The 17129-nt window shown below is 30.5% G+C and overlaps 1 protein-coding gene and 1 long non-coding RNA gene across 5 annotated transcripts in view; one reads left to right on the top strand and one right to left on the bottom strand.

The window, feature by feature from the left end:
• CadN2 (Cadherin-N2) overlaps positions 1-5080 on the bottom strand; it is a 109941-nt gene extending 104861 nt beyond the window's left edge. For 2 of the 4 annotated variants that reach the window (XM_088238196.1, XM_088238194.1), the window contains exon 1: positions 4749-5080. In XM_088238196.1, the coding sequence (XP_088094322.1) occupies positions 4749-4800 (52 nt within the window). In that variant the 5' untranslated portion in view covers positions 4801-5080. The remainder of the gene's footprint in view (positions 1-4748) is intronic. The other 2 variants (XM_088238197.1, XM_088238195.1) reach the window with 1 other exon arrangement.
• A 1057-nt stretch (positions 5081-6137) lies between these two features.
• Positions 6138-17129, top strand: part of LOC148273793 (uncharacterized) — a 33640-nt gene continuing 22648 nt past the window's right edge. Inside the window, exon 1 of the long non-coding RNA XR_015824472.1 lies at positions 6138-6274. This is a non-coding gene — a long non-coding RNA (uncharacterized LOC148273793). The remainder of the gene's footprint in view (positions 6275-17129) is intronic.

Raw genomic sequence — 17129 nt, forward strand, 5'->3', positions numbered from 1 at the left:
TATAACATTTAATCCCATTTTTTACATAAATAACACAATAAGAACATTAATACCATTTCAAATTATTTTTTACGTAGCACTGATAGTCAATTCGTCGGTCAGAAGTAAGAAAAAACTATTTTACTGTTTAAAAGTTTTATAAAGTAGGACGGACAGTCACATTAAAATATTATTTTGGAATAAGCTTTAACGGGTTTTAGAAGTCAAAATTAAATTTTGAAACTTTCTCGGGTCAAATCTGAAATGAGACTTAATACACACCACGCGTAAGGGAATTTTATATTAAAAAAGTTTGGCAAATAGACTTTCATAGAACAAAATTATATGTTCCATGTTGTCTTTGATGAATCCATAACGAAATTCAGAAGCTGGGAACATTAATAAAATAATATATCTAAATACTGATGTAGTTAAAGTTTTAATAAAACACATTTTTGTGAGAACATTCTTTCCCATGATCATACAAACAAAAATACAAATGTCATATTTTTCTCTTATTCATTTGCTCAATTAACTAAAGATTTAATAAAAATACTACGTGCTTCTTGATCATTTTACAAATTAACAATAAACTTATCTTCTTAATATAATATTTTTTAAAAACATCAAAGCGTTTTATAATATTCCATTTTAAATATAATAATTTTTAATAACTAAGAACTTCTGATAAATATTTTTTTAAATTTCGATTTTCCACTTATTTTTCCAAAATACTATTGATAAAAATGAATTCCTTAATGAGCATCTTCAGTTCAACGACGTACAGAGGAAATTTACGAATAACAAACAAAAACATATTTTACAATTCAAAGATTGCTTAAAAACAAAATTGAGTTAATGCCTATTCATGATAATGATTATACGAGATATTATGAAAACAATGGAATAATAATATAAAAACGACGTTTACGTTTTTGAGAATCCAGATATTAAAATGAATTATCATGTATTATAATGGACTTGAAGCGAACTAAATAATTGATAGAAGAATCGCGTATTTTTTGAGTATACCTACGTAATTGCCACTATTTATTTTTGTTCATTTTGTTCATATACAAAAGCGTTTTGTATATCATTTTAATAATACATATTTTTTTATACTTTGTTAAAAGCCGTTGAAAAAAAAAAAAATCCGTTACTAAACGAATTCCAGACAGTTTCATTAAATACATTTGTTTAGAAAAAACGGAAAAAATAGTATACATGTAATTTATTTCACGCGGAAACAATTTTTTAAGGGTATCGAGTTTTCGATTTAATTTAAATAGTTAAGAACGATACTAAAAATATTTTTAAGAGTATAACCATGGGTGACATAAATATATGGATTTATAAAAAAAACCGCCTAAGATTTAATATTAGATCTCAGCAAAACGTTTTAAAATAAAATAAGTAATTCATTTTACATCGAAAAGAATGTTTGAGAGAGTGTTGAATTATAGTTAAGAATTATGTTGAAAACTCGTCAAACAAAAAAAAACATTTTTTACGATGCCTATAAAGTACAGAAATAAACAAAACTTTGCTGCCTGAGCTAATTTAAAAAAACACTTTTAAATAAGGGAATGGAATAAACATCAATTATATTTTGATAGGCTATAAATCATGAAACTAATGTTATGCGGGCGATTGTTTGCAAACTATCCTTATTGACAACCATTGGGATCCATCCCCACATACCCCTGAACTGTTTGTTACATTTTGATATAACATCTCTGTTCAGAGTCGAAGTAATCAAAATAACTCAAAATTCCAGCGTAATAATATTTCCTCACCCAAATACGAGAGATGTCATGTAATGTTGCTAATTTGAAATTTAGGAAAAATAATGACGCAATACATAAAAAAACAATGAGAAACCACAAGATAAATACAAAATGGCCGCATTGTGGGTTTTTTTTTCTAATAAAAGAGAAATACTTGAGATCTTGTTATTTACTCAAATTTTAGAAGTCGTAAACAAATTGTAAAAAATGAAAATTGAGTTGTGGTAGTGGGATTTGAACCTCGGACCGGTAACAATACTACCACGGGACAACAAAGCCGGTACGGGAATCAAATCCGCGACGCCAGTTTCAGTTGGCCATCTAACTAGCTGAGCCACGATACTAGTCAATAATATTACAAGAAAAAAAATAAACGCGGGTTATGGGTGCATAAAAAGAGTGAATTAAGTATATTTATTTGAGAAAACTCACAGAGAGAAAAACAATAATAATCAGTATCCACTTATTAAGAAATATAACACTGAAAACAATATTTTATTTGATGGAAACCATTTGCGGAAGCGTTATTTGTGGGAATCAAAAGAAAGTAAAGAAAATAATAAAATATTATTGTTATCAAAAACATTTTTCACTTTGTGGTATGACATTTTACACTTATTTGTTTATAAATTTGTATAAACCACTTTATTTTTTTTAATTACACTTCGACCGGTTTCGAGGTTACTACCTCATCGTAAGGAATTTAACTAACTTATAATTTCACATTTTTTGCATTGAAAAATTTTTTTTTGCACCACAACAGGCCAGGAGGCCTAATTACAGTGGTGAATTACATCACAGAGAACCCAGGCATGAGAAAAATCACATTTTAATTTTTGGGTTCTCACCGGAAGTCGAACCCGGAACCTTCCGTGCGTGAGTCAAGCGTCTTGACCACTACACCACGGAGGCCGTTGCTATTTATATAATAAAATATTGTATGTAAGAGACAGAAAATCGAAAGAAAGAGAGAGAAAGAAGATAAAATAAATCATAACGGGAATAGTTTTAAAAGAGGACTCGAAGTTAAATTTAATTGATTATTTATTATTTGAAGTTTTTGATTAATGGCTTTACTAATTTCTAATCGTTCTAAATTATCTAAACGAAAACCATTTTTATTGACATTCAAAATTTCTACACCCGTTTCTTGATTAAATTCATGGTTTTCGGATATAAGATGATTTGCGAATTCTGAAAAATTATTATAACTTAGACATCTTATATGTTCTTTGATTCTAACTTTTAATTTACGTGAAGTTTTTCCAAGATAGAAATTCGGTCAATTTAAACAATTTAATTTATAAATTCCCGAATGATTTAATTTATCATTCTTATCTTTACAATTCGTTAATATTTTACCTATGTTATTATTAGTATAAAAAGCTGGCCCAAAATTGTTAGGTAAAATTTGTGCTATATTATTAGAAAATGAATTAATGTATCATATCGATGTATCATATAATGGAAAGCAGAGTGTTTATGTGATAAAGGGTGATTAGAAGATTTATGGATGAACGTATCTGTATATGTCGGTTTTCTAAATATTTTAAATTAAATTTTATTTTTTGTATTAATTAAAGTTAAATCTAAAAAGTTAAGTTGTGAATTTGATTCAATTTCTAAAGTAAATTGTATTTTCTGATGGAAGGAATTTAATAAATTTAGAAATGAATCTAATTGACGTTCTGATCCAATCCATATACAGATCACGTCATCAACATATCTTCTCCACAATAAAACATTATTTAATAAAGGAGATTTACAAGCAAAAATTAAATTTTCTAAATAATTAACAAAAATATCAGCAATTATTGGACTTGTTGGGGCACCCATAGATAAACCTTTAGATTGGGTATATACTACATTATTAAATTAAAAATAATTTTGATTAATACATATATTAAACAAACGTGAAGGATCACGTAAATTTAAAGTAAAAATCAAAGAACATATGAGATGTCTGAGTAATAATAATTTTTCAGAATTCGCAAATCATCTTATATCCGAAAACCATGAATTTAAACAAGAAACGGGTGTAGAAATTTTGCATGTCAATAAACATGGTTTTTGTTTAGATAATTATGAACGATTAGAAATTAGTAAAGCCATTAATCAAAAACCATAAATCATAAAATGTGAATAAAGGTGAAAAATAAAAATAAGTGGTTAAAAACAAAGTTTTTTTATTTATTTTATTAATAATAAATAATCAATTAAATTTAACTTCGAGTCCTCTTTTAAAACTATTCCTGTTATTATTTATTTTATCTTCTTTCTCTCTCTTTCTTTCAATTTTCTGTCTCTTTTATACAATATTTTATTATATGAATAGCAACGCGTGAAATTATAAGTTAGTTAAATTCCTGACGATGAGGTATTAACCTCGAAACCGGTCGAAGTGTAATTAAAAAAATTAAAGCGGTTTGTGCAAATTTATAAACAAATAAGTGTAAAATAATAAAATGCTATTGCGAACGATGTTAAATGAACTGTATATAGTATATCCCGTAATAACTTTTTTTTACGATGGGGAGGTAAAATGACACTATGTAAATAACTATGGGTTGGTGTATGTGCGCTTGTTAATCACAATAACGAGGGTATAAGCTAAAACAATAAATTTTTTTATACCCAAATTATCATAAAAAACATGCGTGCATTGTTTCATTGAATGTATTAAAGTGTATTTATCTAAAATGCAACGTTTTCAGGAGACATAAGAAGGTAGAAAATTTAACTGAATATGTTTTTGTTAACAATAAATGCTAACGGATATGTTGTAGTAAAAACGAAACTAAATATGTATATGCTTTTAATACTACGAGTTCAAAACTATCGAAAAAATACTATCGATATTTTGAAAATGATAAAAAGCAGAATTAATTTGGTTAAAATAAAACTGACTAAAGTAGCCGAGTAAAAACTTTAATTCACCAACATATTTCAGTAGATTTAATTATCAAAAAAAACAAAACTCACCTAAATATGTGCTATTGGTCAGCACCCAAAAGATTTTAAGAGGATCAAGCATCACAAAAATAAATGCTCAATAAATGAGCAAAAATCACAAATTATCATTTCAATTTTAAAACACATTTAAATAAACAAAACTATTTATAAAAACGACACTGAATTTTTATTATTTTTTAATATTTACACACGCACTTCGTAAAATTTTCTATTCAATCAACTCTCATATGTTTTTCGTTTGAAGAAATGCATTCACTCGCGAAGTATTTATTCCATATCTCGTCCTAGGCATATCTCGTCTCGTAGGCGCGTGGCGGGTAGCGGGCCGCCGGGCGGGGAATGTCTCCCGCGCCACGGCAGGGCTGGGGCGGGAATGGAGTAAGGGGTATCCAGCACCGCGCACGCGCACGCGTTCCCGCCAAGATAATGTTTTTATTATTTCACAACAAATTTGCTATTTTACTGTTTTTTTTATTTGCTAGCTAAGCAAAGCGACGCGAAAGATAATAAAAATCCAGTCGAAATGATTATAAGGCATCTTTTTATTTCGACGAATTGAAATTGTGACAGTTGAATGATGAAAATGCAGTTTGATTTTTTATAAGAAAAATCTGAAATAAATAATTTTTTGGTGGGATTTTGAACTTCTTCAGAAATTGATCAGTTTTTTTTAAGCATTTATTTTTCACATAATATGTTCTATGTTTTTTTTAGCATACTAATTGACATCATATCTTCTCGTATAAGAATACATTTTGAAATTATTACTAAGATTGCAACTCAGAAAATAAATGAGTAAATTAAAAAAGAACCGTTAAAATATTGAAGAAATAAAGACGGTTTTACGAAAACGAAATTATATTTTAATTATTCATTGAAAAAAATCATTCTGAAAGCCACTTCTCCGCGTGTCTCCAGAGATAACTGTAACACAGGATAAGTTTTTTTATCGCGAACGTACACAGAGAATGAAAAAAGAATGAAATATTAAACGTGTCACACAAACATACACGTTAAAAAAACATAAGAAGAAAATGTCTAAACATATTGGTATTTTGGTACATCTCTAGGGGCAATGTTTCAACCCTTCGGATGCTCTTCGGGAACACATCTGACACAACAATATTTCTTCCTGTCGACGCTGATTTATCGACGCGTATTAATAATTTTACAAAACTGTATCCGAGGTGCGTCGATACATTGTTATGTTACTTAACTCAATTTGAATTCGGGCATCAATAATGTGGCGGGTCTGGAGATCCTCGTTGCTATTGATGGATAGCGGTTGCTCGGATTTCTGGGCCACTGTTCATGGCCCCAGTTGACGGTTTGAGTGATAACTGCTATCTGTTGTAGGGACAGACGGCTCGAGGCGTTGGTGAAGGATCCACGCTAAGCAGAAATACTAGTATCTTTATAACTGCCGTCGAATTAGGAGTCAGATATTAGAAAACTCACTTCGCATCATTCCGCCGGAAGCAATATTACTGATGATGGAACTGTAAACTATACGAATAGTCAAGAATATATCTGAGGTATAATTTTTTTAATTTTTTTATTTACTTATTTTTTTAATATTTAAATTTCATTGATAAACCCTTACGGGTTACAAACATACATTTAACAAAATATTTTCACTTTTAAAAGTCACATTCTACTGTTAATAATAATATTTTTAACATCTTTTGTAAAGGTTGTCTGAGTCTTTTGTTTAGTTTTGTCTGGTAGTTTATTGTATGATTTCAGTCCATGGTTTATTAGTCTCGATTCTCCTTTTCTCGTTTTAAAAGATTGTGTATGATATTTTTCTGATATTCTCGTATTGTGTTCATGTTTACTACAGTTTTTTTCAAGTTTTAATTCTTCGTCTACCATTACATCAGTGGCTAATTTATGAATAAATTTTAAAGATTCTAGTTTAAAGAGTTCATTCACATTTAATTGTTTAGTTTGTTCAAAAAGTTCTTTAGTTGCTGTTAGATAGGGAAGGTTATAAACTAACTTTAATATTTTATTTTGCTGTCTTTGTTGTCTGTTTATGTCATTTTGATTTTCTGTTCCCCATAGTAGTTGCATATAACATATTTTAGTTTTTACATAGGCTTCAAACATTTTTTTTCCTTTATTGGAACAAAGTTTTTGATTTTAAAAAATAGACTGGATAAAGCCGCCACAAATATGAAGTATGATTAAAATCTCATTGATATTTTTAAATCTCATGAGAAATAAATGCAGAAATTTCCGTAAAAACTCTAAAATGCATTTTCTGCCATAATCCATGCGCTTGTTAAAGAAATGTTATTAAAAATTCTTTCATCATCCCAAAAAAATAAGTTAAATAATTTTCGAATCCTTTCAAACCACTTCAAAGTAATTAAATTTTCACTATAATTCAATCGAACTTCGGAATATTTTAGAACGCTAGATCTGCCTGTTGCGATAAAAAATAATATTGAGAGCATTGACACACATATCTTAAAATAATTCTTACAAAACATACATTTATTTGTAATTTCTGAGAAATGCTATGAGCTGGGCGCACGTCGGTTTGAATTGTAAAATTTTGGAAAAATATGCGGGATGTGAAAATGTGTACGTATATGAAAAACCTAGCGTCGGTGGCGGGCTAGTTTTCTGTCTTGAGCCTTAACGTACCTTTAACAATACCTTTATACTTTATACTATATAGTCGGAGTCTATATTCAATGCGCACGAAAGGTATGCGGTAGTGTGTTGTGACGCTGTCCGGTTGAGTTTAGATAAAAATAAGATGGTCGATATTCACACACATATTTAATTTATAAATATTTAAGCGCCAATTTTTATCGAAACTCAACCGGGCAGCATCAAAACATATTAGCGCATTCCTTCCGTGCGCCTTAAACGTAGACCCCGTCTATAGGTGCACCATATCTGATCGGAAGCAAAATGTATCTAACGTCCCTGGAATTCAGCAACCGCTGAACCAGGTCTCGACAAATACTAATTTCCGTGACTAGAAAATCCAATTACAGAAAACCATATTATAACGAAACTTGACGGCAAATTTGGCTAACAATGCAACTTGATATAGAACCAAAATTAATACCACAATTCAAAAGTTTGACATTTGAAGTTTTGATGTCATTCAAGTCTAATAAAAAATTACAGCATTTTTTCGCTAGTTTCAAATAATAAAAAAAGAAGTCGAACTATTTAAGATGAAGATAATTTTGGTAATTAAATATGCTAGGTTTTTGAATATGTATGTAAGTCCTATAAATATTTGACGCGGGGTGAAATAAAAAAAAACGAAAAACTTCGCTATGAATACTTGGTATATCTTTAAGAGAATAATATAATAAAAGGTAACCAAATATTCTCATACACATTTCTTGGGACATTAAAATTCAACAAACGCCCGTAATAAAACACCTGGAAACGAAAATCGTTTAAATTATGTTATGCAGATTTAACGGGGGGTATCATGAATCATTCCTTAATATTATTTTCCTTCAGAACGATTGAAGACGGAGGGTTTAGAAACAATATAAAAACATTTAAGTATCATACGTTCGAGAAATTTCTCTAGCATAAAATCTTCCCCTACCTAAATTATTCGCTATGGATAAATATGTAATTTTGATAATAATTGATAAGCGAAGTTTCATAACATTAGTTTTTTATGACAAAAAAACATTATAAATGGTGGTGAATTTCATTTAATTTATAACTACAAACAGATTATCTAGTTTTCATAAGCTGTACAAGTTTTATGAAGATAGGATTCTTTATAAAAGCAGAAACTAAGTTTATCTCTGGCGGATAAAAAGCACGCTTTAAAACTTTTCCAGATTGCCTTGCCAAGAAAAAAAACACTTTTTTATATCATCTAGTCGTTGGAATGCATTACACTTTTGTGGAAATTATACATTTCGGTGAACACGAAATTGAATCGAGGAATAAAAGAGAGCTTAAATAAAATCTCCGTAAAATCCCTATCCTTACTTCAAAATATTGGAAGCTAGTAGAAGTAGTTTGCCAATTCTATCTTCTTGTATAAGCATGAATAATCCTGGAATAATTTACAACTTTGTACTTCTACCATGAATGCAGTCGATTATTTTTTTAAGAAGTGTTACAAAAAGTAAATCAGTAGATTATCGTAAAAAACATAAAGTTCTAATGGACATGCGCAAAAGTGTGGGGACTAAAAGGATATAGCTGTACGGAAACAAATTACCACATCAGTTAAACTATACATAATGGGCCAAAATAAAAACAGTATGTCCGCTGGCAGATTTGACACTTTAAATGGCACAGTCTCCGGTAATAGTAGCGGCAGCGAGGGTAGAAGGGACGCGAGAGTGATGCGATTTTTTTAATAGCAAAATAGCCTCGTAAGGTTGAGGTGTATTTTGCAAATGAGAACTCGACCAAAAAAGCAAGGCGACGATTTTGTTCTCAGTTCGATATCTGAAGATCAAGTGATGGTCCGTCTAACCAGTTGATATGGACGTTTTTGTAGAAGCTTAGAAGAACAGGATCCGCTGGAAACGATCAGGATTCACGTAAACGTAAACCGTGAGATGGACGAAATTTTGCAAAATCCGCGCAAATCTGTCCGTGAGATTCATTTATTGACATTAGAAATACCTTGGTACATAATATTTTGAAGAAATAATTGAAATTCCGTCTCTACAAGTTACGAATCATCAAGCAGCTAAAAGAAGATCTTTACATACGGAGAAAGAACTATGCCAGAGTGATGTCAAAAAGAGTTTATATCCTGACTCGATTTAGCAACATTTTTTTAGTGGCGAGGCGTATTTTTGCGTTAGAGGGTTTGTCCATAAATAGATTATGCACCAAGACGACCTGTTAATGGGCCATTTTTTTCTGTAATCGTGAAAAAGTGACCTCAGAACAGTATTACGCGATGATTGATAACTTTTTTTATAGCGGATTAGCAGCAATGTTATGGTTATAATACTAAAAAAACCCATTTTCAGCAGGTTGCACGGCACGGCACACACCGCTAGAGTATCAATGGCCGATGCGAGGAGCATTTTTTATGGAAAATTCACGAATCGCTTTGGTGACATAGACTGGCCCCCAAGATAGGCGGATCTTACCCTTTGCGTTTTTTTTCTTACGGAACTATCTTAGATCTTGCGTGTACAGTAATTCGTATTCAAAAATAAGTTCCTTACAGGAAAATATCCGACGTGAGATAGCAGTAATCAGTTCAGACCTTCACTAGCGAGTTTTTGCCAATATGAGGTCTAAATTGCAGGAGTGTTGGCAACAAAACTGCCAGCATTACAATCGCGATATTTTAAACACATAAATCCACGTTATTTCTTATTATGAAAATAAATAATTAAATTGCAATTAATATATTATGATTAGTTTTTACTATTTTTTAAGTGTCAAATCTGCCGCGGACATTCTGTATGTACTAAAAAAAAGAAAAAAATATTACATTTTATAATAAGCATTGGTTAACTGTGGAAGTTTATTACATAATATATTAACACAAATGATTAAATAAAATATAAAGTATGTATGCAACTCAGCAGGACTTTAATTTAAGAATATTTTTGTAAATATTTTTGAAAAATAAATAAAATAAAAAAAATTATTTAAAATTATGTTAATTTTATAATTTACGAGTAAGATTCAAGCTAAATTAAAAATTGATGAGTCGCAATGTTATGGATTATAAAATTAATCGTTTTGAAATTTCAGCGAACAATGTATATCATTTGATTTTTGATTTTATTTTTATAAATTTTAAACTCTCTTTGTAGGCTTTTAAATTATTATCTAAAGACGCCATGGCGCAGTTAGTGAGACGACTAACTAGGAAACTGGCAAAATGTTGGGGTATATTTTTCCCACCTAGTGACAATTCTCTTAAATTGAGGCCTACTGGCCTCAATTAAAAAAAAAAATACAAAAATATTATATTATAAGAATATTAAAAAACAGATTTAAAGAAAATCTTTTTCCGCAATTTAAACATCATTTTTATGATCTAAGAACAATATAATATTAAATATATAATAGCTGAAAAAATATTACAATAACCTAAAAATAAAATATTTTTAGCAGTTGAAAAGCGTGCTTTGGATAAAATATATAAGACGTGTGATAATTTAATTCACATTTATTAAAATATTCAGTGACCGAGCCAATAACTTTTGCGACATATTCAAGACTGATATTATCAAATAAAACGTGTTTATATTATACAAAATAAGTAAATGTGAGGAATATAATATTGACGTTTTTTAGATATTTGAACAATAAAATTCCATTGTTCCATAGACTTTAATTAAAATATACTGTTTAGGTTTTTTAAAAATACAAATACTTGTAATTGAATTGAATCAAATTCGTCTGAACGAGCTTTTTACAAAGTGTTACTTGATAAATACACAAATATACGAGTTTTAGAAAATAATGTTTTTTATAGAGTTTCAGTACACACATTGTTGTGGTTCTTCTTTTATCAACAACTTGATTATCCCGGTGAATTTAATGATGAAATAAACAAAAGAAAAAATATGACAATAAATTAAACAAGAAAGGGTTACATTTTTTCCTTAAAAAAACATTTTATTTGGGAACCACAAATTAACCGTCGGTTCTCATTTTACTTCCGAAAATGTTTTTGTAATGAGTGGCACGTTCGATACGAAGGTTCTTCAATCAATAATACATTCCTTGGTTTTCATTACGTAGACGTCAGGTCCTCAATATTCTCGTCCTGATGGTAGAGATAAAGGTAGGGGCTGGAGAGGGGGAGGGAAGAGAGGGAATCTAATCCTGTAGAAGCACAGAGCAGTCTCTATCAATCGTACTGTACCTACTTTAGCTATACATAATACCATAAGTAGGTTGTAGAACTAGGCCCCGGTTACTTAGCATGCCACTTTCTAGTTAAGAGGGCTTTCCACTCAATTTTTAGTATCTGAAGGCGCCTACAAACAAACTTACAGATAAGCAGTGGTGTGAGTTGATTAAAAAAAATTCGAGAAGTATTTTCAATAAAAAATATTGCTATAAATCAGTTAAATTTTTGGTCTCGTAGACCCCTATGCCGATTTCATCTGTTTTGCGTAGACCCCCAGCTTTCGTAAATTAATTTTAAAAATTCATCAACTTTAAATGTGTTTTCGAAGCTGACGCAGAACTATTCACTTTTATAGGGTTTACTTGTCAGCAGATTTGTTTTTAATAAAAAAGGAGACGTACATTTTTAAATAAAATAAATACAAAAAAAAACTTTTAATGAGAGGGATAAGCCTGACGCTTTGATAGTAAAACATTAATGTTTAGCTACAATAATCAGGTGTAAACGTAATTCTCCTAGGTGAGTGATTTCCAATCTATTTTTTTTGTCAAGTAACTACGTCAAAACCTCTTTTCACGAGGTATTATGATGTAAAAGCTATCAAAAACATTCTCGCGATAGTTATATAATGCAGGATATGTAACGCGAATGTCTCTCTAAAGCTATAATAATTGCTTATATCCATTTCTAAACTGCACCTTAAGTTCTTTTTTGGTCATTTGGATCAGTTCTTATTGTAATAAAACATCCGTTTCTTACTTGCCACTATATGGATTGATAATCTACTGTGGTATTCCCATGGTCAATACATCTTCAAACCTAGTTTGAAGTTTATCTAAAGGAAATTAACACGTTGTAACGTAAACTAAAACGTCAACATCCTGGCAGTTTGTCTGCGCTAAATTGGAAAACTGGTAAAATTCGCACCGTCCAATATTTTGCTTCTTGTTTCTTACTTGCCACTATATGGATTGATAATCTACTGTGGTATTCCCGTGGTCAATACATCTTCAAACCTAGTTTTAAGTCTGTCTAAAGGACATTAACACGTTGAACGTGTGCTAAAATGTCATCATCCTGGCAGTTTGTCTGCGCTAAATTAGGAAACTGGTAAAATTCGCACCGTCCAATATTTTGCTTAATAAGTTTCAATCTGGCAAGAAATGCAAAATGACGGACTTTGTTGTTATCAAATTTAGACTATTATCTTATAATAATTAATTTGTTAAATAAGCGTTGTCTAGTTTCCATTTGAGTATTTTTCATTAAAAAATGGGATCTTTAGTATCAAAAAACTCTAAAACAGTCTAAAAAAGTGGAAAAAATCTTGTCTAAGCCTTTTGACAGCAAACATGCTTCACTGTGAAGGAGTAATTGATGAAAGTTTGTGTTATTTTATTAACACGACTGCACAAATAACCTAGTATTCAACGCCTTGTTCCGAATTTCGTTTACTGCGTTTATGAAGATTTGAAGAGATTAATGCAATCTGCCACTGAATGTTTTTGAAACGTGTTTAACTCAAATTGACGATAAATGACGCAATGAATTGCGAACACTCCGAGTACATTTTATTTTAAATGACTTATAAAACCATGATAGCGCCCAAACAATGTATCCATCTGCTGCTCCTGATATTATATTTCATAAAGGGATCCCCTTTTCCATATAAAAATCTCTCAAAACATTAAATATAAATTTTGAGGAAGCTTGATGGCGAAATATCAGTTGCTCTGTGATCTCTGACGATTAAACAACGCGTTTCTTTTCAGTCTTCACCCTGAATAATCCTTGCTGTCCCGTCTTTTGCCCCTACCATTTATGCCGGGAAGCCAGACTCCGGTAGATAACCTGGTGAAAAATCAGCGCAACACATATTAATGCGTGCGTTACTGTGGAAGCGTTTATATTCAACTCGTTTCTACTGGAATCATATGTGTGATGTAAAATTTTGGTGATAGCCTGCCTAAATGAGATTCACTCTCGTGGACCCCCATTTACATCTCATTGACCCCTAATTGCTTTTTTCACTACCACGGACCCAATGCAAGGCCTCAATTATGACCGCTATCTTCATATGTATTGATCGAGACAGGATACTTAACTTCTGTACTATCTGTATCTATCTTGGTATATTCTACCTACTTGTCATCTTGACATCATATGATCGAAACCAACCAATGAATGAACCCAACAATTTAGTCCGCGTTCTTCATTTCATGAAAATTTAAAATAGTTCTGATTTATATTTTAAATAGGCTTATGTAATAAAATGTGCCCACTTCAAAGCGATTATAAACTCCAACAAATCCCAATTCAAGCCAAACATGCTCACTTGAACAAGATTTTTATATGATTTTTGACAATTACTAAGACGGCACGCTTAACAATCGTCTGTATTGATTAACCGATTGATTACACAGCCGGGTCCTTTAACTTCTCGATACGTACACTTAGAAAAATAGTAAAACAGATGGAAAAAGTATGATAACTTATTATTTTTTTATAGTGGCAACATTTTTCACGCCTAGATACTCTAATATAGTAATATGGAAAAATCTAGCCACATTATTGTTTGCATCTAGGTGTTCCTTTTCAAAACTGACATTAATATCATAATTTAATTCGACTTTAAAATCGACTTACTTTTCGCTCATATATTTAATAGGCCTTTAAGAAAAAAAGTACCAACGTCAGAAAAATCAAAAGTTTTAATAAATAATTTCTAAGTGGATTTTTTATTGTCTTTTTTGTGTAGATATGTGTATCGAGGGGTCCTAGATCCGTCGGTACAAACCGATGTATCTACATCAATACTTGATGGTAAGGGGATCGGTAGTGTATCTTTGTAATCGTTGGACAAAAGTAAATATGTTAATACGTCTGTGAATAAATAAACATCGTTATATGCTCAAAGCAATAATTTTCCAAAGAAGCCCTTAAGCTCTATTGCATAGAACAAAATCATTCTAAATTTCTGGTTTGGTTTTAGTTTGGTTTTTAGTTTAACAACAAACGTGTAATGGATGTTTCCGGTTTGTAAATAATATGTTTCCTAAAGAAATATGAAAATAAATAATTATTCGTCATTGCACAAAATTAACGGTATTCTTTGTTTCATGTGTATTTATGGCCCTAAATTTTATGTATGTCGAATTATTAGAGTGTACGACACGGCACCGCGTTTGATTTTTAACGACGTCATCACATCCGGTTTAACAGCATCGTAAATGGCAAATATAAAATGAAAATATGTAATTTTTATTAAAGCGGGAATTTATTTGATTTTCAACTTGGAATCATAAATGTTCATTCGGGTGAAGTCGTCAACGGCGAAATTCACATAAAAGTCAAATAAATAAATATTTGATACAAAGGACCTCAAATCCGTTTTTTTATTTAACGTTTATATCTGAACATGGTGCGGACTTTCCGGTGAATGCAAAATTGATTAACAGTCGAATAAAACAAACTATACTCTGTATCATATCGCTCGTTTTTTTCCCAGAGAATTAAATGAAATATTAATATGTACTCTGTGTACGAATGCCAGGAACGATTTTTTCCCTTGTATTCCTGCACATTCTCCACTTCTTACACAAAAGTATTTTCTCCTCTCTATTGTAATATACGCCAATCTTAATAACTTCCTATTGGGTGGAATTCACTATTTGTTTACAAACATTTGCACGTAAGTACTCAGAATTCTCATACATAACTCTGATGGATTTAGGTTTGTTCGTACCTGATAACTATCTTCGACAAAGACAGCATCGATTGTTTTACCTACCACGATGCAGAACCAACCTGCCAATGGTTATGCCGGTTGGTAGAGCAATCTTGCTACTTAATCGCATCGCCTCGAATGTCAACATATTTCACGACAGTGGGCCTTCCCTTAGGAAAGCACTTTCTAACTTTTAATTTTTCTTTTTACATTTTGTTATATTATTTTAATAACATAACTATCTACTGTAATTTGTGAACTATTATTGTATTTTGTATGAATTGGGTCTTTTTTCTGTAATGTTCTAAATATCTGAATAAATAAATGAATTGAAAATATTGTTAATTAGCTGGTCCAAAACAAAGCATAAAAACCAAATGATATTTTCAGGCGTTGCCAACTTGGTAAAACCATTCACCTATTTCTTTTCAAATAATCATTTTTTTTCAAAGAAAAAATATTAATTATTTGATTTGGAGGATGTTTGTTTTGCAGTTCTCTTAACCCTTTAAATTTGAAATTATTTTTCGAGTACTTACATATTATATGCGTTTATATATCATTACATACAATGGTTTAGATGTTGTTTTTTTATTTAGCGAGTGGTTAAAACGTATTCCCAAAGACTGTTAAAGGGTTAAAACTTAAAATACAAATATAACACATATGTTACATTCAAATAACAATTTTCGTCTAGGTATGATTGTATTACGATATTTCACCATAATACTCTTTTGCAGCTTATCGTACACATGAAACTGCATTGATACATTAACCGGAGCCTATACTGACCAGTTTTGCTATGAGAAGGTAAGATGATCAGTCTTACACTTCAAATGCCAGTCCAGAAACTATGAAATGTTCTAGTGTAAATACATTTTATTAAATCAATGTTTATTGTCAACCATGTCAGAAATCGAACCCGAGACCTCTTGCGTGGTAGACAAACGCGCTGGCCACTTGAGCACGGATCAAAAGACCCAATTTTCGATTTCCACCCTACCGCAACACCTTTCTCATTTATTAAGACAGTTATTTAAGACTTAATGAAAATGCCCCTAAATTGAAATATTTGGATAAATCATGAGAAGGAAATACATACATATTTTTTTTTCTATTATGATTTACTTATAATTTTTAAAGTTATAATCAACTTTTTAAAAAAGAGACTAGATCTTGTGCTTTCAGAGTGTCATACACTGTTATATTTATTTAGTAATTTGAAATGATACAATTTCGAACATACAAGAAATTTAAAATTATAGGAAATAAAAAGATAACCAGAAAAGAATATTACAATAATATGAATTAAAATCGAATGCTGTTCAAAACTCGTTTACTTATCGTAGCTGCTCCAAATATAACTTACTTTGCCCCATTTAGATATTTTCAATACAATATTTTGTGACTCCAAAAATTTTTTTTTGGAACACTCTGAAACGAAACATTTGTCAGTGTGAAATAAGTTTATGTACCTTTAATTATGTTCATGTTATTATCTTATCAAAGTTTAAATCGGTCAACTATATTATAAAAATCCCTCTCCACTCTTGCACTCTATTTCCTCATCCCTTAACATTCTTGCTGTTTTTTTATTTTGTCTTATGATTTATATTATTTTTTCTCTTTGCTGTGTAACATGTTCTTTGATAATATTTGTGAAAAACTTTAACTGGATGTATGTACTATTTTTTATATTTATTTTTATGCAGTGTGTTGGGTAATATAAACTATTGTTTTAAATCTTAAATAAGTGTTATTATTTTGCCTTTTCACTAATGAAAGCGTTATAATAGTTTAAGCAGTGATAGATATTGAATAA

The sequence above is a fragment of the Micrasema longulum genome, unplaced genomic scaffold, assembly GCF_059751315.1.
Source record: "Micrasema longulum isolate JH-2025_06_02 unplaced genomic scaffold, ASM5975131v1 h1tg001834l, whole genome shotgun sequence".
NCBI classification, from domain to species: Eukaryota; Metazoa; Arthropoda; class Insecta; order Trichoptera; family Brachycentridae; genus Micrasema; species Micrasema longulum.